The sequence below is a fragment of the Rana temporaria genome, chromosome 6, assembly GCF_905171775.1.
Source record: "Rana temporaria chromosome 6, aRanTem1.1, whole genome shotgun sequence".
Classification (NCBI taxonomy): domain Eukaryota; kingdom Metazoa; phylum Chordata; class Amphibia; order Anura; family Ranidae; genus Rana; species Rana temporaria.
In genome coordinates, this window is record NC_053494.1 from 12452457 (window position 1) to 12477855 (window position 25399).

Here is a 25399-nt window from a genome sequence, read left to right on the forward strand (position 1 = left end):
GCGGCGGACATATCGGACACTTTTGGGACCATTCACATTTATACAACGATCAGTGCTATAAAAATGCACTGATTACTGTATAAATGTGACTGGCAGGGAAGGGGTTAATACTAGGGGGTGAGGAAGGGGTTAAATGTATTCCCTGGGTGTGGAGGGGGACTGACTGGGGGAGGTGACCGATGCTGTGTCCCTATGTACAAGGGACACGGCATCGGTCTCCTCTCTCCCCGACAGGACGTGGAGCTCTGTGTTTACACACAGAGCTCCACGTCCCTGCTGTCACCGCCGATCGCGGGCACCTGGCGGACACGCGCATCGGCATCTCAGCGATGCGCCGGGCACAGTGTTTCCCCGCTGCGCGCCCCCAGCGGCGCACGCGGGGAATGCACATAAAAGGACGTCCACCCGGCAGTTGAGAGCCGCGCTGTGGACGTCTTTCGTCTATAGCGCGGCTCTCAAGTGGTTAAAAGCAGCCAACTTCTGTCAGATTGACAAACCTGTAAGATCGGCATGCTTGCCGCCGCTTTTAAAATTCAACATCTAAACTGTAAGAAGGAGTTGCAAGTCCTGCATTTCACTATATAAACTCCACTTACTGTTAAAAAAACCGTGTATAATGCAAGACTCTGATGGGTGTAACAAGATGTCCGCTTAGCCCCTTCTCAGTGTATCCTTACAGAGGAGTGCGCGGTGTAGCAAGATGGTGTCGAAGAAAAGTCACTTCCGTTACACTTTCTGGCGGGTCGCCAAAACTGACGAAACACCGGTAACACCATTGTATGCAAAAGCTTTCTAACTAACTTGCAGTCCATCATACATAAAAAAATACATCGAAAAACAAACAAACTTTCTCTCATTTCTCATGTCCTTGTTTCCATTTGCTGCAGTGTTTTCATGGCCTTCAAGGACCTGCACCCTCCAGTGACCTTTTAATATTACAAGCAATTACTGTGCAAAAATGCCGGTCTGTTAAAAATTAAAACAAAAAAAACGATGAATTATAAAATATGAATAACATATCCCATTTGAAAACGTATTGCCTAAAAGAAAAAAAAAGTCAAAATAAATTATCTTGAAAAACCAAATTCCTGGAAGGTGAAGATGGTAAAAAAAAAAGTCAAAGATGGAGGCTTGGCCACCGTTCACCTTTCAAGTCAAGTACAATTTCACATTCTCCCGACTGCTTGGTCAAAAACCGTCCACAAAACGTGAGCCATCTGAGTGAGCAGGCAGAGAAGACACAGGTTGTCCCCACCATGGGGGAGCTTCTTCTGGTCGGTGGAGGACAACAAAGCGCCACATTGGACCAATCCTGAGGGCTTCAAAGCCCAGAGCAGTTTATATGAGAACACTGGACACCGGCACCTTGGTGGAGCGTCCTCGTTTTGGGACCACAATTTTGTCTTCGGGGCTGTCATCTTCTGTTTCAAGGCCTGTGAGAAAACACAAAAAGAAGCAATTCATTGTCAGCCTGACCCATGTAGCAGCAAGAACTTTTTCAGCACATTTTTTTATGCTGAAAAAGCCCCCCTCAGCTTATACACAAAAGAGAGATTTATATATATATATATATATATATATATATATATTATATATATTATATATATATATATACACATATACACACACACACACACACATACACTGTATATACTCGAGTATAAGCCGACCCGAAAATATAAGCTGCGGCATCTAATTTTACCACAAAAAAATGGGAAAACGTATTGACTCGAGTATAAGCCTAGGGTGTCCATGTGCATGCCTCACTATGTCCATGACTAGACTGAAGTTTAACATGGGAGTCTATGGAAAGGGTGCCAGGGTTTGAAAAAAATAAATAAAAAAAAAACGGTGCTCCCCGGCTGTAGGTCCCCTAGACTAGACAACAAATCTTTTACACTTGTAGAGGAAGAGCGGGGCTATATGTGTGCCAAGTTTGGGGCCAGCCAGCACCGGGTCCCCAAAGTCCAGGAGATCAGGCGCAAAAAGGTGACTCGAGTATAAGCCGAGGGGGGCATTTTCAGCACAAAAAAATATATATATATATATACATATATATATATATATATATATATATATATATATATATATATATATATATATATATATATATATAAAATATCTTGTGTATAAGCCAAGGGGGGCCTTTTCAGCATAAAAAAATGTGCTCAAGTGAGGGTCTCCCGCTGTGTCAAGCAGTCTTAACTATTCGGTGGCCGTCCACTTTAACAAAGCCCTGCCCACCTCCTCGTCCGTGATAGACGGAACACTGATACAATGCTGGGAAACTGAATCAGTGTTCCGTCTATCACGGACGAGGAGGCGGCGGGGCTTTGTTACAGTGGACATCCGCCGAAGAGTAAGGACTGCAGTTGCATGATACAGCGGGAGACACCTGCCGTTTGTAATCAACGGTACACGAGGCTGCAGATGGGCACTGATGATACAGGTGGGCACAGTGAGGCTGCTGCATTTCCCACCCTAGGCTTATACTCGAGTTAATACGTTTTCTATTTTTTTGTGGTAAAATTGGGTGCCTCGGCTTATATTCGAATATATATATATATATATATATATATATATATATATATATATATATATATATATATATATATATATATATATATATATATATATATATATATATAAATAACATACATGCACACACACAAAAAAACAAACATAAAACTGGAAGCTCCAATGGATCCAACGTTAGTACAGCGCTCTTCCCCGCTAAACTGTTCCGACAGGGGGGGCAGCATTTATTGTCCCTTTAAAACCCTTCCACTGTTGGTGAAATTTGACCACACTCACTATTTGATGTGGTTTGGAGGGTCGTGGTCGAGTTCCTGCACCTATTTTCTAAGAAAAAAAAGCCCTGTATATGTGTGTATATATGTGTGTATATATATATATATATATACATACACACACACACACACACACACACACACACATACATACACACACACACACACACATATATACACACACACACACATTATTTTCCTTCCCTTTAGTCCCCTTTCACATGATCAGTCCGATCAGTTCTGCCTATCGGTTTTCCAAGTGGTCCCACTTGGACCCTCCATTCACTTCTATAGAGTGGCCAACATAAGCAGACTTTCGTTTACACCGGCCTACCTCCAATCCGATCTGCTTAAAAAAAAAAAAAACACGCACACATGAAAGGGGATCTGTTCCTCTTCCCTCTAGCGGATCGGAGGGCAAACGGTCTATTTACACCCAGCAGCCCATAGAGCAGAGCGGCTGTGTCCGCGTCCAGTCTGCATAAGCGGACATGAACCTGTCATCCGTCTGCTCTATTCCGCTCAGCAGGCGATCAGCGGACAGATCCTCCGCTGAGCAAACCGGAGTCAAACAGAGACTGGCCCATGTGAATGCATGCACACACACACACACAAACAAGCTATAGGCCAACCTTGAGAAATCAACTCTGCCCGCTTTCGGTCCTTCTCGACGAATAGGGCAGTGGCCAGGAAGAAAGCTCCACCGATTGCCCCTACGAACGAGCACAGCATGAGTGCATACTCCAGGCTGCGGAACTTCAGGAGGAAGGAGTCTGGCTTACCGCGTTGTACAGCATCAGATATCTGGTGTATAAAAAGACAGGCCGATGAGTGGATGAGACTGATCACATGATCACTTGGAAAACGTATTGCGATAAAGATTCTACTTACCACCCCGATGAGGTAGGGGCTCCCGGCATCACCCAGCAAGTGGGACAACATGATCTGCAAGGCCTCGGCTGTGGAACGCCTTGTGGGGATCACTACATACTAAAAAGAAGGGCAGAGGTCAGGAAAAAGGAGACTTCAAACAATTATATATGTCTAAAAGTTTTGCAAATGTAATGCTTTGTAAACAAGTGCTTTAATCTAGACCCAACCACAGCTGTGGAAAAGCTGTCCTCCAATCCTATTCAATACAAGAGAGATCTGTAAAAGATTGAATGTGTGTAGACAACATCTCCACATACGTCCTGGGTGACTGACCTCAGCAGTAGAGACAATCATCTTAAATGGCGGGGGGGGGGCGCTTATGCGCGTGGCCAGCGGACTGCGATGTCCGCCGACCACCTGCGATCGCTCCAGAGAGGCAGAATGGGGATCTGTCAATGTAAAGAGACAGATCCTTGTTCCGTTAGGGGAGTAGAGTGATCGTCTGTTCCTAGTGATTAGGAACAGCGATCTCTCTCTTCTCCCAGTCAGTCCCCCCCCCAGTTAGAAACACCTCCCAGGGAACACATTTAACCCCTTGATCGCCCCCCTAGTATTACCCCTTTAATGCCAGTGTCATTTATACAGTAATCGGTGCATTTTTATAGCACTGATCGCTGTATAAATGTCACTGGTGTCAAGAGTGTCCGATCTGTCCGCGATTTTGGGGGAAATCCAATGGGTCCTGCCTGCTGGATCGTTGGAGTGTCGGATAAGCCGTCTTGGATTGGTGGAATGGAAAATCGTAAACGATGGTGACCGTAACAACCGCCATTACTAGAAAAAAAAAAAAAAAAAAAAAGAAGTATGTGTGGCCATTACTCACCAGTAAGATATCAGCGACGATGGCCCAGTTCAGGGACAGAAGAGTTTCTCCAATGAATATAAATATCTGTGGAGGGAGAGGAACAAACAGTCAGAGAAACAGTTAGAAATAAAGCAAGGATAGTAAGAGTCAGAGCAGAACAGTCAGTAGGCAGTATTAGAAGAACAACCTTTGCTCTTATAGAAGATTACATGATGATATATTTATAAGAATCTGAAGGTCGACTATTTCTTGACCAAAAAGCTTGCAATCATCTCTGTACATTGTAGGCTTTACTTACATAGGTGGCCACAAGGCTGGTGTCTGCAAAGACCAGGGAAAGATACAGGAAAGGGGCGGAGCCAAGAAGGCCGCAGGCACAGACTATAGGATCTCCGCGAGGGTTTATTTTACGGTAACGTTTACTAATCTCCACACCGGATGCGACACCCAACAGCCCGGTCACCACTGTGATGCCCCCGAAGAGAAAGCTGTGAAGGAACATGAAAAGGTGACCGCGTTAGTAAAAAAGGAAATCCGTTGGTTCTACAAATCTTCTGGATGTGATTTAGAAGGAGGAGATCTTTACCTGTCTTTATAGTTACATATAGGTTGGTCACACTGCTGATCGGCATACAGTACAGCCCGAGCCCGCATCAGGTAGGTGGGGCCCCAGAGAGCCAGGGCGCCGGTGACAAAAGCCACAGTGGTGAATCCGAACGTGGACAGCACAAAGCTACGGCTGAAAGGGAAACGAGTGAAGGATGAAAAGAGATTCCCAGGAGGGAAACATTCAGTTACATAGATCAAATCTTTGTCCTCTAAAAGCAGGGATCTCCAAACTATGTCCCTCCAGCTGTTGCGGAACTACACGTCCCATGAGGCATTGTAAAACTCTGACATTCACAGACATAACTAGGCATGATGGGAATTGTAGTTCCTGAACAACTGGAGGGCCGAAGTTTGGAGACCCCTGCTCTAAAGCATGGGTGCTCAACCTGTGGCCCACCAGCTGTTGCAGAACTACAAGTCCCCATGAGGCACTGCAAGTTGTTGACAGTGATAAGCATGAGTCCCAAAGGCAGAGGCATGATGGGACTTGTAGTTTCAAAACAGCTGGGGGGGGCAAAGGTTGAGCATCCATGCTCTAAAGCATTGTTTTCCTTTATATCATTTATGTTCTACCCTTTCCACCTCCCTCCTGTTGGATCACAAAGCCAGTTTTGGCGCAGCTTTTTGTTTCTTTATGTCTATTTGTTTACTTCGCATGATAGCTGCAGCCTTGGGGTTTATTGTGTTGTAGCGCAGTTTTTGTTTTTTCCTTACAAAGCCAGTTTCCCCTCCAGCAGTGTGCCCTCCATGTTCTCACGCAGAGCAGAGGGCACTCTGTGCTGGAAAGAGGAGTGCTACAGCGTCAGGCATTGTTCCATTAGGCATCACGGTGAGGCAATGTAAATCAAGGCCTCCCTCAATGAAGATAAGTAGTGCCCCCCCCAAAGTGGCTTGTAGGGTATCCTTACGTCCCACAGCCCTGTGTAGTGTCCCCCAATCTGCCACAGTGCTCCCTCAGCCTGATGCAGAGCCTCCAGCTCCCATAGTGCCCTGAACAGTGGCTGCCGTCCATTAGGGGCGCAACCGCCCCATCCATGCGTCCGGCCTTTTGATCTACATACAGGGCGCCGGACTATGGATTACAATGAGGGGGGTAGCGTTTTTTTGAAGCACGTGATTAGAACCAGGGGCTCCAATTGGCTTCAAAAAGGGGTGAGCTCAGGGCACACAGCACTGCGCCCCGAGCCCACCCAGTTGTGTGAGAATTGCGAATGAATATTCGCTATTCTCGCACTGATCCTCCTCCCGGCCAATCAGTAAGCGGGTCTTGAGGCCTGTCACCCAATTGACTGAAAGGACAGGCGATCCTATTGGACGCCTAGGAGGAAGAGGGAGGAGCTGCCGTAAAACACTGTGATGGAGAGAAGACACCGGAGCCGCTGCCCGCCACCTGGATGGGGTAAGTGCCGGACCAACCAGCAGACAGCGGGGGTGGGGGTTGTTTACCCCCCAAATAAAAACACCAGCTGCCATTGGCCCTCAGTCTCCAACAATGCCCCCCAATTAGCTTACATATACTATCCACCCAGAACCACTCGAAAGCCAAATTCCATCCAACGCTTTTTTTATACATCTGATCTATGAGTAATGGTTAGAGCCTCTGCAAGGCTGGAATTTGATTTTGCTAATAATAATAATAATAATAATAATAATAATGAGTTTTTTCAACTGCACTGGAGGGCTTAACAAGCATAATATCATTTATATACTCTAGAAGACACATTCTAAAGTCTAAACATTGACTTTAAAGAGCTGCCTGGAACTCTAAAACACCCATAATGCTCTGCTAGGGGAAAAGCCTCTTGGTCGTTGGCCCTAGCCCACTCCCTCCTGTCCCTCTATAGTTGTTATCCACTGTGCCAACAGCCTCAAGAACCAATGGTGGGGCAAGGAAGGTTGGGGGGAGAAGGAGGAGTAGGATCAAAGCTCGTGGCTAAGTTGGCTGCTATTGGCAAATCAAATGACCTTGTTGTGCGCCGTCATCTATACACCTGTATATTATCATTTATAAGCCCCCAAGTTTGCTTTAATTCAATAAGACAGAAAATACTGTCCGTCCAATACAAGCTTGTCTTGGAAGGAGAGAGACTCCCATACTGCACACCAAGGTAAACAACGCAACGCGGCAATACTCACTTTTTCAGCAGTTCCTTGATGTCGGACCACCATGAAGTGCGGGTGAGGGATCTTTCAGATTTCCTCTCCACAGCGCCCCTAGGAGGCTCCTTCACAAAAAAGATCAGCAGCAGAACAGCTATAAGGCCCAGTCCTGGGGTGACCTGAAAATACCAAGAAACAGCAAACACCGGCAATAAGAAATGGAGGCAATGACAAAGGCACTTAAAGAGGAACTGCACTCTGCTCACACAATTTGTAATAAAAAACATCTTTGCCATTCTGAAGCTTCCCTCCAACCACTTTGCATATTATTTTAAATCTACCATTTTTTGCCTCACTGTGTCCATGTGCATGCCTCACTGTGCCCATGCCTCACTGTGCCCAAGCCTAGACTGACGTTTAACATGGGAGTCTATGGAAGGGGTGCCCCGATTTGAAAAATTGGTGCTCCCCGGCCATAGGTCCCCGGACAACAAACTTTGCACACGTATAGAGGAAGAGTGGGGCTACATGTGTTTCGGGTCCCCAAAGTCCGGGAGATCAGGCGCAAAAAGGTGACTCGAGTATAAGCCGAGGGGGGCATTATCAGCACCAAAAAAAACGTGCTGGAAAACTCGGCTTATACTCGAGTATATACGGAACGTTTTTAATATCAATAGTAACTATGCAGCTCCAACCTCGCCTCTCTCCTCTGTGCTTCCAGCTCCCATCAGGTGAACGCCCAAAGAGCACGTCTCCACCCAGCTGTGCCACTCGTCAAAGAAATGAATGGGTTTCAGACGGATAACGTCACCGGATGTAAAACCAACTTTATTAGAATAAATATAAGATGCACAACATACAGTCTCACCCGTCCGCAAGACAAAGCAAGACTATAGGATGTGAATCCTCTATTAGATTAAAGGATCACTAAAGGATTTTTTTTTTTAGCTAAACAGCTTCCTTTACCTTACTGCAGTACTGGTTTCATGTCCTTATTGTTCGTTTTTGCTTTGAAGTTGCTGTAATTCTGCTGTGATCTCCACACTTCCTGGTTGTCTGGCTCCTTATAACCACAGTACTGGGAGCTTTTCACTGTGGTCTAAGCTGTCATTACTGTGTGTCTAAAACTTAACAGAACCAATCAGATTCATTTTAAAAACAAAACACTGCCCTGGATTTGTTTGTTTTTGTTCTGTGTGTCTCTCTAGTTCACAGGAACATGAAACCAGTTTAAAAGTGAAACTAACCTACAGGTACATTATATGATTGATTTTTAAAAGGAATCAGTTAACTGTTATGTCTCTATACCCTGTAAACAGTCATTTCAGCAAAAAAAATGTTTTCCTTTAGTGACCCTTTAAATCTGGTTTTACATCCATGACAGTGTCAGTACTTTATTAATGTTTTATTGTGCGTTATAAAATATTTATTTACTACCAGACAGAATAAAAAAATAACATGTAATCACTGATTTGTTGGCATGTAGCGCACTCACAGTACACATCTTAGTTTTCCTGGAAGCAGCAAAGGGTACAAAGTTTTAAACCTTTATGGGTGAACATTGATCTCAGAACCCTTCCTGAGATTTTCCTGTCAACTCACCCGTAGTGCCCAGTGCCAGTCTCCACCTGCTGTTTTGGTCACCTGGGATCCTGCAATGTAGCCGAGGCCGCTGTGCAAAAAAATAAATAAAAATAAAGACTTGAAATTTTTGTTGTACATTAATAACACGTCATAAAACAGCCAGACCACCAAATACAATTCAAGGGGAATGTAAACCCTAAAAATGATGACCTTCTCTTATATGGTCTAGTAAACATACCATTGTGAGAGTGTTTGATTATATCTGTTCAATAAGTGCTAAAAAATACCTATTGATGGTCCCAGATATCCAGCGAGCTTATACATTCCTATGCCCCTGTCTGTGCTGCACTCTTCATCGCTTAAAGCGGAGTTCCACCCAAAAATGGTCAGGGGGGAGGAGGGAGCATATACCTGTGTAATCCAGGTATTTGCTCCCACTTCCGGGCATAGATCACTGCGGTGACCTACACCACGTCCGGCGCCTACTCCACCCCCACCCCCCCTCTCTTCTGGGAGACACACAGGTCAGGTAAGTGTCCATGTATTAAAAGTCAGCAGCTGTAGTATTTGTAGATGCCGACTTAATATATATTTTTTTTTTCAGCGGAACTCTGCTTTAACATTATTCCCAGTTTATTTCTGTTAACTGTAGAAATCTTGCATAGTAAGTTTCGGAGATGTAGAGAATGGAGGTATACTGTATTCCAAACACACTTGCTGTCTTAGGGGGGACAATGCTGCTTGTCCAAATACAATTCACCCTAAGACAGGAAGTGCAGTGCTAGAAGGCTCACCAGATGAAAAGGAGAGAAAGCCTGATAAAAATGTAAATAGAAAAAATATAACTGTGCTAAACCAAAAATTAGTTAGTGATCTCATCAAAGAAAAACTAAGATGAGCATAAGCTTATGCCCATCTTAGTTTTTCTTTGATAAGTTCACTAACTAATTTTTGGTTTAGCGCAGTTATATTTTTTCTATTTATGCTTTTTATGTTTGTTTGACGTAATAATTGCTGCTTATCAATCCATACATAATTCATTCACATAGCGCAGTTGCTTTCCACTTTTTTCCATCTGATAAAAATGTCCTAACACATTTCTGTTTTGGGGTGACAACCCTGTTCCTTCATAGATACAATACAGTAAGTGCTGTCACCCTAAGACAGGAAGTGTGCGTTACTGGAAGGCTCACCAGATGAAAAAGGAGAGGAAGGGGAGCTGCGGTGGCTCAACGCGATTGGCACTGCGCTGACAAGCCATTCACCTCTGCAGCCAGGGGTTCGGATCCCGGTCTCGGCTACATGTGAATTGAGTTTGGTGGTCTCAGCCGGGCTCCCGGTGGGTGTGCTATGCGAGGTAAGCCTGCGCTTAGTACGCCCACCCCCCTCCCACAAAAACCATCACACTTACACGCACTCGAAATTGGGATAACATACAGGCACTTTGACCACGCGGTCTCTAAAAAAAAAAAAAGAAGAGAGGCGAAGGACTAACGGGGCTGGTTGAGCGGGCAAATCCTCTCACTCCCTTATAGGGAGTCCCTCTGCCCCGTTGGGCTTCAAAGCGGAGCAGGTAGGGCGGGCTGTGTGGGAGGACCCCCTCACACACCCGCCATTGCCACCCCGGGCATGGAGAAAGGTGGCAGATTGCCTCTGGGGAGGCCTGCCTACTCCCAACTCCTGCAGTCCAGCTCCTCTCTCTCTCTCTCGTACACGCACAAAAATACACTTTAAAAAAAAAAAAGGAGAGGAAGCCTAAAAAAAAAAAAAAAATAAGTCCTACCACACTGCCTGCCTTGGGAAGACAACGCTGCTCCTACATAGATACAATACAGTAAGTGCTGTCACTCTAGGACAGACGTGTGCTACTGAAAGGCTCACCAGATAAAAATAAAAGGAGAGCCTGGAATTTTTTTTAAAAAAAATTCTGTTCTTGGGTATAGTTGCACTTTAAATGATAAATGCAGTTATACTTATTGTCTACTTCTCTTGACCTAACCCCACCTTCCCCTCCACAGATGCATACTAACTGGTAGCTGCGGGCCAATGTTTGTTTACATCCAGTGGTGGTAGTCTTCGCTGTCCTAGCTGCACCCGCACATTACAGGCCAAAAGCCTTCTATGATCTTCTCTGACCTCAGGACACAGCCCCATATAAGTCTATAGGACACTATTGTGCAGGCATGGACAGGACAGTGAAGACTTGCAGCACTGGATGTAAACAAAACAGCAGATCCGGGGTGATCATATGGAGAGAATCATACATCTGTGGAGGATGGGTTTATATTTTAGGTCAGGAGAAGGGTGCAAAAAGGATAAATGCATTTATCCTTTAAAGTAAGCCCATTGTAAACATCCTTATTAGCCATAGAACTGTCTCCAAGATGAAAGCTCTCACCAAAGCTTATCGAGTGATCTTCAAATACTTCATTCTTTCAGAAGAACCTCTACAAAGTTTCACAATCCAGCCCGGCTCTCCCCTCCAAGTGATTACAGTACACAGACTCACCAGCCAACTGGTATGGCGAAGTAGAAAATGGAGAGCATTCGGCTGCGCTGGTCTGCCACGAAGAGGTCGGCGATGATGGTGGGGGCGATGGTGGAATAACTGGCTTCTCCAACTCCAACCAGGCCTCGTGTGAGAAGGAACAGGGGGTAATACTGAGAGGAAGAAGGGAAAGGCACCAGTGAGAACAACAACAGGCAAAGAATATCGTCGCACTTCACAGGGAACTGATCGTTCCACATAAAGCCACACGACAATGGCTATTTTTTTAACTTTATGTGAAATCAATTACTGTATATACTCGAGTAGAAGCCACGTTTTTCAGCCCTTTTTTTAGGGCTAAAAATAGCCCCCTCAGCTTATACTCGAGTCAGTGTACCTGTCGGGTCGCAGGCGTCCATTTTTCAAAAGTTGCGGCTTCCTCCTGGTCCGTGATAGGCATTTGACACTGTGTTCCACTACCGCCTATCAGGAGGTCCTCTCATCCTCGGACTTTCCCAGTAGACACTGTGTTCAGCCTATCATGGATGTCCTCTTGTCCGAGGATGAAAGAAGGTCCGTGATTGGCGGAACACTGAACACAGTGTCTGCTGGGAAACCAAGTCCGAGGATGAGAGGACCTCTGTGATAGGCGGTAGCGGAACACAGTGTCAAACGCCTATCACGGGACGGAACCAGGAGGGAGCCGCGACTTTTGAAAAATGGATGCCTGTTACTTTGTGATGATTTTTTAAAACAAAAGCCTATAAAGATCTTAAATGAATTACATTAATTTAGAAAAAAGTAGTTTCCCTTGAAGGTGCAGAGCGATGTGTACACACCAATAAAGCATAGTGGCCATAATTCATCCTACACCCCAGCATTCCCCATTGCATGGCCTTGTTAGGAGATCTGAATGGGGGGTGGTAGCAGAACTTACCTCTTTAGGTATGAAGGAGCTGCAGAGGGTGATAATGGACCAAAAGGAAATCCCACAGCACATTATGTACTTCCTGTTGTAGCGGTCGCCAAGATAACCAAATACAGGCGCCAGCACCATATAACTGGCAATGAATACTAGAGAGGGAACAAGAGAAAATATATCAAACAACTGGAGATACATATAAAAAACAAAACAAAAAAAAAAAAACACATATATAATGTTAAAGCGGTGGTTCCCCTAAAAATAAACTTTTGACATTGCATTTGCTACATTAATTACAATTAGAATCGGCTGGTTTTATTTAAAAAATACCTCCGTACGTAGCGTTTGCTATATTCGTTCCCACCGCCACTTCCGGGTACGATGCTGGCGGTGGGCGTTCCTAATTGATTGACAGGCATCCGACCGACGCATCCATCGCGTCACGAGATGCCGAAAGAAGCCGAACGTCGGTGCGGCTCTATACGGCGCACGCGCACCGACGTTCGGCTTCTTTCGGCATCTCGTGACGCGATGGATGCGTCGGTCGGATGCCTGTCCATCAATTAGGAACGCCCACCGCCAGCATCGTACCCGGAAGTGGCGGTGGGAACGAATATAGCAAACGCTACGTACGGAGGTATTTTTTAAATAAAACCAGCCGATTCTAATTGTAATTAATGTAGCAAATGCAATGTCAAAAGTTTATTTTTAGGGGAACCACCGCTTTAAGTTATTTGAAAGGAAAAGTGGAAAAGCTTTGTAGAACAACCATGTGTGTGTATGTACAGCCAACACCTTAGTATTACAGGGGGTAGGGAAAGAAAAAAATTCAAATAACTCCTAGGTTATTTTTATTTTTTGGTCTGTATGTTCCTTGCTGAGGAGATTTATAATTTGCCTTTATTGGGGGCAAACAGGAAGTTAAAGGAAGAGGTATGCAAGAGAAGAAAGGCCACATATGAAAACAGGATCATCACACATTCTAAACGTTCGTCGATAACGTGAGTTTGCACTACCTGTCTGTACCAATCCTGATTGGCTGTCTTGGATCTTGAAGGCGTCCTCAATATTGGGAAGCACTCCTGTAGGTGAGAGAGAACAGATAAAACCAGAACCAACGGCTCAAAGATTTGTTCCCCCCCCCAAGATTTCCCCGATTGCAGCTAAAAAAATAACTAAGTGCGTCAGCATTTACAGATTTACATCTCCAACATTACACACATCCGATAGTCATAAAGGGATGGACATGGTCAGTAACAATATTCAGGTAGGACGTGGAGGTTAAATGATGCTCAATTGGTACTAAGTCCTGGCGACTTGGCTTGGAAGGTGGGCAAAAAAATAAATAATTTTGTTCCATAGGACCAGGTGGGCAAAAAAATAAATAATTTTGTTCCATAGGACCAGCGCTCCGCGGACTAGGCCAAAGCCGCGGCCTCGCCTAAAACATCCTGCCCGCAGCGATCCTGGGAAAAGGCCGCTCGCGGCCTTTTCCCAGGATCGCTGCGGGCAGGATGTTTTAGGCGAGGCCGCGGCTTTGGCCTAGTCCGCGGAGCACCTTTTCCCCAGGATCGCGGCGGACTAGGCCCCCACCTCCCCCGCAGCTCGATCGTGGGGGGCCCGTGATGTCCGGTAATTGAGGCCGCAACTTTGCGGTCCCCAGCTCTTCCTTGTGTGAGCTGGCGCAATCTGGTGGTGGCCGTTGGTATTACAAGTTAAGCATTACAAGTTAAACAGCAATTCTAATGTAATTTTTCACTATTTTCACTGCCATCTTCTTCCCTCTAATTAGAACCCCCAAACATTATATATATTTTTTATCCTAACACCCTAGAGAATAAAATGGCGATCGTTGCAATACTTTCTGTCACGCCGTATTTGCGCAGCGGACTTACAAGCGCACTTTTTTTGGGAAAAAAATTACACTTTTTTTAATTAACAGTAAAGTTATCCCCATTTTTTTTTAATACTATGAAAGATAATGTTACGCCGAGTAAATTCATACCAAACATGTCACGCTTCAAAATTGCGTCCGCTCGTGGAATGCCGACAAACTTTTACCCTTTAAAATCTCCATAGGCGACGTTTAAAAAAATCTACAGGTTGCATGTTTTGAGTTACAGAGAAGGTCTAGGGCTAGAATTATTGCTCTCGCTCTACCAATCGCGGCGATACCTCACATGTGTGGTTTGAACACCGTTTACGTATGCGGGCGCTGCTCACGTATGTGTTCGCTTCTGTGCGCAAGCTCGTCGGGACGGGGCGCGTTTTCTGTCTCCTAACTTTTTTAGCTGGCTCCTAGATTCCAAGCAAATTTGTCAAACCCTGTTGTATGTAATGAGGGGTTATTTGAAATCCTGTTGCCTTTCTATTATCTGGAACCAGTCCGCCCATTCTCCTCTGACATCAACAAGGCATTTCCCCCACACAACTGCCACTCACTCAAGAAAGGCAGATCTAAAGGGCAGGAAGGGGGGGCAGGAAGGAGGAGCAGATCTAAAGGGCAGGAAGGGGGGCAGATCTAAAGGGCAGGAAGGGGGGGCAGATCTAAAGGGCAGGAAGGGGGGGCAGATCTAAAGGGCAGGAAGGGGGGGCAGATCTAAAGGGCAGGAAGGGGGGGCAGATCTAAAGGGCAGGAAGGGGGGGCAGATCTAAAGGGCAGGAAGGGGGGGCAGATCTAAAGGGCAGGAAGGGGGGGGCAGATCTAAAGGGCAGGAAGGGGGGGCAGATCTAAAGGGCAGGAAGGGGGGGCAGATCTAAAGGGCAGGAAGGAAGGCAGATCTAAAGGGCAGGAAGGAAGGCAGGCAGATCTAAGGGGCAGATCTAAAGGGCAGGAAGGAGGGGCAGATCTAAAGGGCAGGAAGGAGGGGCAGATCTAAAGGGCAGGAAGGAAGGCAGATCTAAAGGGCAGGAAGGGGGGGGCAGATCTAAAGGGCAGGAAGGGGGGGGCAGATCTAAAGGGCAGGAAGGGGGGGCAGATCTAAAGGGCAGGAAGGGGGGGGCAGATCTAAAGGGCAGGAAGGGGGGGGCAGATCTAAAGGGCAGGAAGGGGGGGGCAGATCTAAAGGGCAGGAAGGAGGGGCAGATCTAAAGGGCAGGAAGGAGGGGCAGATCTAAAGGGCAGGAAGGAGGGGCAGATCTAAAGGGCAGGAAGGAAGGCAAATCTAAAGGGCAGGAAGGAAGGAAGGCAAATCTAAAGGGCAGGAAGGAAGGAAGGCAGATCTAAAGGGCAGGAAGGAAGGAAGGCAGATCTAAAGGGCAGGAAGGAAGGAAGGCAGATCTAAAGGGCAGGAAGGAAGGAAGGCAGATCTAAAGGGCAGGAAGGGGGGCAAATCTAAAGGGCAGGAAGGGGGGCAGATCTAAAGGGCAGATCTAAAGGGCAGGAAGGGGGGCAGATCTAAAGGGCAGGAAGGGGGGCAGATCTAAAGGGCAGGAAGGGGGGCAGATCTAAAGGGCAGGAAGGAAGGCAAATCTAAAGGGCAGGAAGGAAGGCAAATCTAAAGGGCAGGAAGGAAGGCAAATCTAAAGGGCAGGAAGGAAGGCAAATCTAAAGGGCAGGAAGGAAGGCAGGTCTAAAGGGCAGGAAGGGGGGCAGATCTAAAGGGCAGGAAGGGGGGCAGATCTAAAGGGCAGGAAGGAAGGCAAATCTAAAGGGCCGGAAGGGGGGCAGATCTAAAGGGCAGGAAGGGGGGCAGATCTAAAGGGCAGGAAGTGGGGCAGATCTAAAGGGCAGGAAGTGGGGCAGATCTAAAGGGCAGGAAGGGGGGCAGATCTAAAGGGCAGGAAGGGGGGCAGATCTAAATGGCAGGAAGGGGGGCAGATCTAAAGGGCAGGAAGGGTACAAGAGAAGAACTCAGAAAAGTTGAATTGTCTGGTTGCAATAGGCAGCAGGAACAGCTGGCCCTTCAAGCGTCTTGACAAGCAAGGTGTACACCAAACTCTATAGGATTCTAGGCCCAGAAGACAATTACCAGCCACAGTGAAGCGGTCCATGTAGTTGAGGAGGTTGATGTAGAAGAGAATCAGCACTATAGTGACGGAGTGCCTGTAGGAGATCCCGGTCAGTAGGTGTACGTCTCCATCTCCCCTCTCATCATCTTCCTCTTCATCATCCACCTTCTGTGTCTCCAGGCCCCTGGAGCGCTCCTCCTCCTCCGTGTCATCCGCCTGGGCAAGGAAGGGGGTCGCGTCGCCGACGCTGTGCCGTAACGCCATTTTTTTCCCCAGTCAAGGCACCTGAAAACCTGAAGAAACATTTAAACATTTGTTATAGAGTTCCTCAAGTACGAGAACGCACGAATATATTCCTAACATGATACATAGTAGGTGAGGTTGAAAAAAAAAGACACAAGTCCATCAATATACAATATTACAATAAACGAAAATGAGAGTATAGCCTCATGTAAAAATAATTAATACATAATAATAACGTACCATCATCCCAGTTAGATGAGAAATATGGGGGCAAGGGAACAGTTGCTGAGGGCTAACCCAAAGCCACCCACACAGCAAACGTTTTCAGAAAAGCCATTCTACAGCTCCATTCAGTGACTTTGCCTAGGCCCAGATGAGGATGTCATCAGTCTGCTACAGGCCAGAGAAAGCCTTTCCTCAGTCTCCTCACACCCACTGACAAGACTGCAACATTGTAACTTGCAACACCATGTTGCAGCGACTTCCCAAGATCCCCTGAGAGAGGAATTGATACAAACTAAAAAAAAAATATCACGTCTCTGCCTTTGAGAGTCGCGTTTGTAACGGTCAGCAGCTTGCAATGCCTAATGGGAGTTGTAGTTCCACAACCGCTGGAGGGCCACAGGTTGAGCACACATGGCTTACAACCTCTGCCAGGGTTTTGTTGCTGTTGACACTGAAGATAATTCCCTGCATCGAAAAAAAATAAAATAAATAAAAAAACACCCAGTGGGCCAGATTCACATAGGTTAGCGGATCATTTAAGATCCGCCGCCGCAAGTTTTTGAGGCAAGTGGGTAATTCACAAAACACTTACCTCAAAACTTGCGGCGGCGTATCGTAAATCCCCCGGCGGAATTCAAATTCCGCGGCTAGGGGGAGTGTACTATTCAAATCAGGCACGTTCCTGCGCCGATCGAATAGCGCACGCACCGTCCGTAAATTTTCCCAGCGTGCATTGCTCCAAATGACGTCGCAAGGACGTCATTGGTTTCGACGTTTACGTAAATTACGTCCATCCGTATGCGCGAACGACTTACGCAAAAAAATTAAAATTTTGTCGCGGGAACGACGGCCATACTTAACATTGGCTGCGCCTCATAGAAGCAGGGGTAACTATACGCCGGAAAAAGCCGAACGCAAACAAAAAAAGCGCCGGGCGGTCGTTCGTTTCGGAATCGGCGTATCTCCTCATTTGCATAATCGTAGCGTAAATAAAGCGAAACGCCACCTAGCGGGCAGCCTGGAATTGCAGCCGAAGATCCGACAGTGTAACACAGTTACACCTGTCGGATCTTCGGCATATCTATGCGTAACTGATTCTATAGATACGACCGACGTAAATCAGAGATACGACGGCGTATCAGGAGATACACCGTCGTATCTCTATGTGAATCTGGCCCAGTGTGTCTAGACCAGGGGTCTCAAACTGGCGGCCCTCCATCTGTTACGAAAACTACAAGTCCCACGAGGCATTGCAAGGCTGACAAGTTACAAGCATGACTCCCACAGACAGAGGCATGATGGGACTTGTAGTTTCGCAACAGCTGGAGAGCCGCCAGTTTGAGACCCCTGGTCTAGACGGTGCCATCTTTGTCCAGGCATCATCCAGGGACACCATCTACATCCTGGAGGGAGATGACTGCTCAGAGATGACACAATCATGTAAATCTCGAGGTCTGTGCCATTCCTGGCTGCGTTCACAAATATCCGACACAGATCAGCCCCAATTTCATCTCAGACATCATCTGAGCAAAAGCAAAGTCACCAAATAGAGGTCAAGGGCGGCTTTTTTATCAATAAAGGGAGGAAGATTTCTCCACTATCACACTGCTGTATGTTGTGACATGTCCATGTTACTAAATGATCCACAACTATGCCGACTCAGACTTCCTCTCAGAGGCTGGACTGAATAGGAAAGACAATAAGAAGAAGGTACCGTATATAGTAGAGTATAAGCCGACCCGAATAAAAGCCGAAGCACCTAATTTTACCACAAAAAAAAATGGGAAAACTTAATGACTCGAGTATAAGCCTAGGGTGTCCATCTGCATGCCTCACTGTGCCCATGTGCATGCCTCACTGTGCCCATGACTAGACTGACGTTTAACATGGGAGTTTATGGAAGGGGTGCCCGGCTTTGAAAAATCAGTGCTCCCCAGCCAACAAGCTTTGCACACTTGTAGAGGAGAAATGGGGCTACATGTGTGCTAATTTCCAGGTCCAGGGGACCTACGACTGGCCGGTACCGGGTCCCCAAAGTCACAGGAGAATTGACCGTTTAACATGGGAGTCTATGGAAGGGGTGCCCGGTTTGAAAAATCGGTGCTCCCTGGCCGTAGGTCCCCCAGAGAGGAAGAGTGGGGCTACATGTGTGCCAAGCTTGGGGACCTACGGCCGGCACCAGGTCCCCAAATTCCAGGAATCAGGTGCAAAAAGGTGACTCGAGTATAAGCCGAGGGGGGGCATTTTCAGCACACAAAAAAAAAAAAAATGTGCTGAAAAACTCGACTTGCACTCGAGTATATACTGTATGTGTTGCTGGGGGGCGGTAACGTTAAAGTGACCCTGCATGGGAAAAGCGCTGGCTCACCATAAACTGTTTTTATTTTAGTGCCGTACATACCGTATTTTCACCGCGGCTTCCGGGTATGTCTTCTGCGGGACTGGGCGTTCCTAATTGATTGACATCCTTCCGACCGGCGCATACAGCGCGTCACAAGTTGCCGAAAGAAGCCGGACTGCGAGTCGGCTCTATACGGCGCCTGCGCACCGACGTTCGGCTTCTTTCGGCAACTCGTGACGCGCTGTATGTGCCGGTCGGAAGGATGTCAATCAATTAGGAACGCCCAGTCCCTCACATTACATACCCGGAAACGGCGGTGAAAATACGGTATGTACGGCACTGAAAAAAATAAAACAGCCGATTGTCATTCTGACAACTCGGCTGAATGTAATGTTAAAAACTATTTTTTTGGGGTGAACCCCCACTTTAAACCTCCCAGTGATCTCTGGGTCTGTAGGTTGATGCTGTGAGCGCCCACCTCATCACATTTGGAAAGCCCCGGTTTGCTCCAAACATTCCACACTAGACTCCAAGTCCTACAAAACTGCTGTACACACCATATACTCCTCATAGAAGTCCCCCTGGCCCTGACACATGTATTGTATGACAGAGTAAAGCCTTGTAAACGCAATCGGATTTTCCGACAACAAATGTGTGATGGAAGGGTTTTGGTCAGAAAATCCGACCGTTTGTACGCTCCACCTGACAAGTGTTTTTGGAATTTCCGACAACAAAATGTGTGCCGTCGGATTATCCGATCGTGTGTACACACAAGTCCGTCACACAAGAATCCAAAGTACAAACACGCATGCTCAGAAGCAATGCTAACCGTAACACAACATTAGCAGATGTTGCCCAAAGGGTGGTGCTAAAGAGCTGAAAAACCACGTAGTAGAAACGTTATGCCGTCTGTATGCAGAACAAGTTCACGACCAACGCCCTTCGCACAAAGTGCCACGGATTTATCCGATGACGTGTACGAGATTTAAGATGTTACGCTCACACTCCGCTCCAACAGAAATGGACAATCCTTGAATGGTGTCCGTCCATACAAAGATCCCACAGCGCTCTCTTGGCGGGATCATCGGACACTCTCGGCTCCCATGCCATCTGTTCCTGTATATATCCGCTCCACCTTCTGTATGCGATTTCAGTCTCTGAAAGTGCAAACTGCCAACTATTCACTAAATCAACTCATTTACTGCACTTAAAAAGAAATGTGGATTGTAAATTCCATATCAAACCTCTTGGACTCACCCAGACCCGGGTTTCATCATTCAACTTCTACTGTGGACACTCCCTGAAGAAGTCTGTTGAAACTCAGCTTGGGATTTCTCCAGGAGGTTTTATATGGATTTTACAATGTCCATTCATTTTTAACCGCTTGCCGCCCGCCGCACGCAGATATACGTCTGCAGCATGGCACGGGCAGGCAAAAGGACGTACCTGTCCCCTTTAAGAAGCAGTTGTTGCGGGCGCACGCACCGCGATCTCCGTGAGCGCGCCCGCGGGTCCCACGGACTCTATCACTGCGGGCATACCCGCGATCGTTTCACAGAGAGATAGAATGGGGAGATGTAAACACAACACTTTCCAGTTCTGCGTAGTGACACCGTCACTGATCGTGTTCCCTGTCTTCGGGAAAACGATCAGGCACGTGTCACAGCAAGCCACGCCCCCACTACAGTAAGAATCACGCCTCAGGGAACACTTAACCCCTACAGCACCACCTAGTGGTTAACCCCTTCACTGCCAGTGTCATTTTCACAGTAACCAGTGCATTTTTATAGCACTGATCGCTGTAAAAATGACAATGGTCCCAAAAATGTGTCAAAAGTGTGCGATGTGTCCGCCATAATGTCACAGTCATGATATAAAAACAAAAAAAAATAAAAAAATCACAGATCGCTGCCATTACTAGTAAAGAAAAATTATTCATAAAAATGCTATAAATCTATCCCCTATTTTGTAGACGCTATGACTTTTGCGCAAACCAATCAATAAACGCTTATTGCATTTTTTTTTTACCAAAAATATGTAGAAGAATACGTATCGGACTAAACTGTGGAAAAAAACACGTTTTTTTAATATATTTTTGGGGATATTTATTATTTCAAAATTGTCGCTCTATTTTTGTTTATAGCGCAAAAAGAAAAAAACGCAGGAGGTGATCAAAAACCATCAAAAGAAAGCTCTATTTGTGGGGAGAAAAGGACGCCAATTTTGATTGGGAGCCACGTCGCACGACCGCGAAATTGTCAGTTAAAGCGACGCAGTGCCGAATCGCAAAAACTGTCCGGGTCCTTTACCGGCATAAATGGTCCCGGTGTCTTAAGTGGTTAAACCAGTTTGCAGAAGTGAAAGTACAAAAGGCTCATACAAAGTAAATACTGCATGTCACGGTACTGACACTTCCAAATTGTGGCTGGGACAGACGCGGGAAGTGAGCCGTCACGGGACTCGGGACTCCGCAGCAGAAAGGTAAAGATGCTGACAGCACAAGACACAGAGATGATCTCAGTCCAGGAGAGGGGGGAGGGGTACCTCTTTCACATCACGTGACTGATAAAAAGAATAAAGAAGTGGTTTAGGTTACAAGATTACTGGAAGGCCGAGGCTGACCGGCTACTACAAGTCTCAGCATGCCATGTGCAATACAGCACAACAGTCTCCAATAGGACCGTTCAGAATTCAGCAATTAAAGTGGATCTAAAACACTAATAAAGTGTAAAAATTACTGTATTTATCGGCGTATAACACTCACTTTTTTTACCCTGAAAATAGAGGGTAAACTGTGCCTGCGTCTTGTACGCAGGGGGCGCGGAAAGTTTTTTCCCTGAAACTTCCCTCTTAAAATTAGGGTGTGTGTTATACGCCGATAAATACGGTATATATTTTTTTATATATATTTATAATTTTATAATAACCACTTTAATACATGGCACGTTCCTGTCCAGGAAAATTTTCAGCTTTCAGCGCTGTCACACTTTGAATGACAATTGCGCAGTCATGCAACACTTTATCCATATGGGAAAGCAAGTTTTTACATTTTAACCACTTAAGACCCGGACCAGTATGCAGGTAAAGGACCAGGCCCCTTTTTGCGATTCGGCGCTGCGTCGCTTTAACTGACAATTGCGCGGTCGTGCGACGTGGCTCCCAAACAAAATTGGCGTCCTTTTTTTCCCACAAATAGAGCTTTCTTTTGGTGGTATTTGATCACCTCTGCGGTTTTTATTTCTTGCGCTATAAACAAAAATAGAGTGACAATTTAAAAAAAAAAAATCAATATTTTTTACTTTTTGCTATAATAAATATCCCCCAAAAATATATAAAAAATAAAAAAAAATTCCTCAGTTTAGACCGATACGTATTCTTCTACATATTTTTGGTAAAAAAAAAAATCGCAATAAGCGTTTATCGATTGGTTTGTGCAAAAGTTATAGCGTTTACAAAATAGGGGATAGATTTATTGCATTTTTATTAATTATTTTTTTTACTACTAATGGCGGCGATCATCGATTTTTTTCTCGTGACTGCGACATTATGGCGGACACTTTTGACACCATTTTTGGGACCATTGTCCTTTTCACAGCAAAAAATGCTATAAAAATGCATTGTTTACTGTGAAAATGACAATTGCAGTTTGGGAGTTAACCACTAGGGGGGGCGTTGTAGGGGTTAAGTGTGACCTCATGTGCGTTTCTAACTGTAGGGGGGCGGGGCTGGACGTGTGACGTCAGTGATCGTCTTTCCCTATATCAGGGAACAGACGATCGATGACGGCGCCACCGAGAAGAACGGGGAAGGTGTGTTTACACACAGCTCTCCCCGTTCTTCAGCTCCGGGGACCGATCGTGGGACACCGGCGGCGATCGGGGGCCGCGGTCACAGGGCTTCGGACCGGGTCGCGGGAGCGCGACCCACGGCTGGGCTCTTAACGGCGACGTACCTGTACGTACATGTGCCCAGCCGTGCCATTCTGCCGACGTATATGTGCAGGAGGCGGTCCTTAAGTGGTTAAATGGCAATACTGATGACAGGCGGGGCTGTAGCAAATGACATGTTATTCGGTGAGTGTTGATATTCGCTTTCCATGTAATAAAGTGTGATTGGTGGAGGACGGCGACACCAGAGAACAAGCCGTGACGCAATGACTCAGGCAGGGTGGAGACACAGAAGCCTGCAGAACATTACACCCCCCCGGCTGTGTTCTAAATTAGATTGGTGTCATCACTGACATGGCACAGTGTGGATGTACCCGCTGGTAAACAAGCTGGCATCATTATGGGATGCACTGAGGGGACTCGGCTGGGGTTAGAGATCTTCCGGAAGGTGAAATCCCCTTTCCCTACCGAGCAAATTCCAAACACTTCTCCCCCTACGTGGAAAAATCATCATTTTTATGCAAGAAAATTATTCAGAACCCCCAAACGTTGTATATAGATTTTTTAGTAGAGACCCTAACAGAGATATGCAATTAGCGGACCTCCAGCTGTTGCAGAACTACAAATCCCATGAGGCATAGCAAGACTCTGACAGCCACAAGCATGGCACCCAGAGGCAGAGGCATGATGGGACTTGTAGTTTTGCAACAGCTGGAGGTCCGCTAATTGCATATCCCTGCTATAGAATAAAATGGCGGTCGCTGCAACTTTTTAAGTCAGACAGGATTTGCGCAGCAATTTTTCAAACATTATTTAAAAAAAAAAAAAAAACTTTCCTGAATAATAAAAAAAAAAATATGAACTAAAAACAGTAAAGTTAGCCCAATTTCTTTGTATCATGTGAAAGACGATGTTACACCGCGAGAATCGCGATCTTTATTCTGAGCGAAAAATTTGTGATTCTCATTTTATCCAGAATTGTGCAGTTCTAACACAAACTAAAGGAGGGTCCTGCAGCATGATCTGGGGGGGAGGGGGGGGGCACAAGCATCACTAGGTCCTGGGGGCCCCGCACGAATTAGCAGGATCGAGTGGGATCGGGGGGCATACAAAAAATAGCAAGACAGGGGGGGGGGGCCTGCAAAAAATAGCAGGATCCGTGGGGGGGGGGGGGGGGGGCCGCAGGAACTAGTGGGATCCTGGGGTGGGCAAAAATGTGCATTATCCAAGGGGAGGCGGGAGCCACGCGCAGCAGGCGCCGAAAGGGGGAGGCAAGGGGGGGGCCACGCGCAGCAGGCGCCGAAAGGGGGGGGGCCACGCGCAGCAGGCGCCGAAAGGGGGGGGGCCACGCGCAGCAGGCGCCGAAAGGGGGGGGGCCACGCGCAGCAGGCGCCGAAAGGGGGGGGGGCCACGCGCAGCAGGCGCCGAAAGGGGGGGGGCCACGCGCAGCAGGCGCCGAAAGGGGGGGGGCCACGCGCAGCAGGCGCCGAAAGGGGGAGGCAAGGGGGGGGCCACGCGCAGCAGGCGCCGAAAGGGGGAGGCAAGGGGGGGGCCACGCGCAGCAGGCGCCGAAAGGGGGAGGCAAGGGGGGGGCCACGCGCAGCAGGCGCCGAAAGGGGGAGGCAAGGGGGGGGCCACGCGCAGCAGGCGCCGAAAGGGGGAGGCGGGGGGGCCACACGCAGCAGGCGCCGAAAGGGGGAGGCGGGGGGGCCACGCGCATATGAGAGGGGCCCCTGACAAACACTAAGGCTCCCAATGGTCACAAGTAATGATAAATAAATGGGAATTTAGCTGAGCCGAAGGGGGGAGGCGGGGCCACACGCCGCAGGAGCCAAAGGGGGAGGCGGGGCCACGCGCCGCAGGAGCCAAAGGGGGAGGCGGGGCCACGCGCCGCAGGAGCCAAAGGGGGAGGCGGGGCCACGCGCCGCAGGAGCCAAAGGGGGAGGCGGGGCCACGCGCCGCAGGAGCCAAAGGGGGAGGCGGGGCCACGCGCCGCAGGAGCCAAAGGGGGAGGCGGGACCACGCGCCGCTGGAGCCAAAGGGGGAGGCTGGGCCACGCGCTGCAGGAGCCAAAGGGGGAGGCGGGGCCACGCGCATATCAGAGGGGGCCCCTGACAAACAGGCCCCCCAATGATCACAAGTAATGATAAATAAATGGGAATTTATATATAAACAAGTCCCAAAACAATGGGCGGCTCCTAGTCTGGGGCACATGGGGGCCACAGCCTTCCCAGAACTCCCTGTTACCAGGAAGACTACAAGTCCCAGCATTGCACTCCTTCCTATGTAATGTGATAAGCCTCCTCCACACACACACAGGAGATGCTGGGACTTGTAGTGCCCGGCCAGGATGACTAATAAGCCAGCACTGTGCTCACTCACCCCCCGGACAGTCCAGTAGCAGAAACTCCTCCGGTGTATTGTCTCCTTCTGTCCGCTCTGTCTGTCACTTCCGCTCAGTCCGGCGCCATCTTGGTACTCCACAGTCATGTGACTGACCC

At 47.3% G+C, this 25399-nt stretch overlaps 1 protein-coding gene across 1 annotated transcript; it reads right to left on the reverse strand.

Annotated features, from left to right (window-relative positions):
* Positions 1–847: 847 nt before the first annotated feature.
* On the reverse strand, positions 848–25399 carry SPNS1 (sphingolipid transporter 1 (putative)). The gene is made up of 13 exons (XM_040356234.1): positions 25281–25399; positions 16223–16495; positions 13268–13333; positions 12267–12403; positions 11351–11502; positions 8860–8929; positions 7294–7436; positions 5135–5287; positions 4847–5036; positions 4567–4632; positions 3702–3800; positions 3443–3614; positions 848–1433 (listed from the first exon to the last, which is right to left on the reverse strand). Exons 2-13 carry the CDS (start codon positions 16464–16466, stop codon positions 1339–1341), a joined length of 1587 nt encoding a protein of 528 aa, XP_040212168.1. The 5' UTR covers positions 16467–16495; positions 25281–25399; the 3' UTR covers positions 848–1338.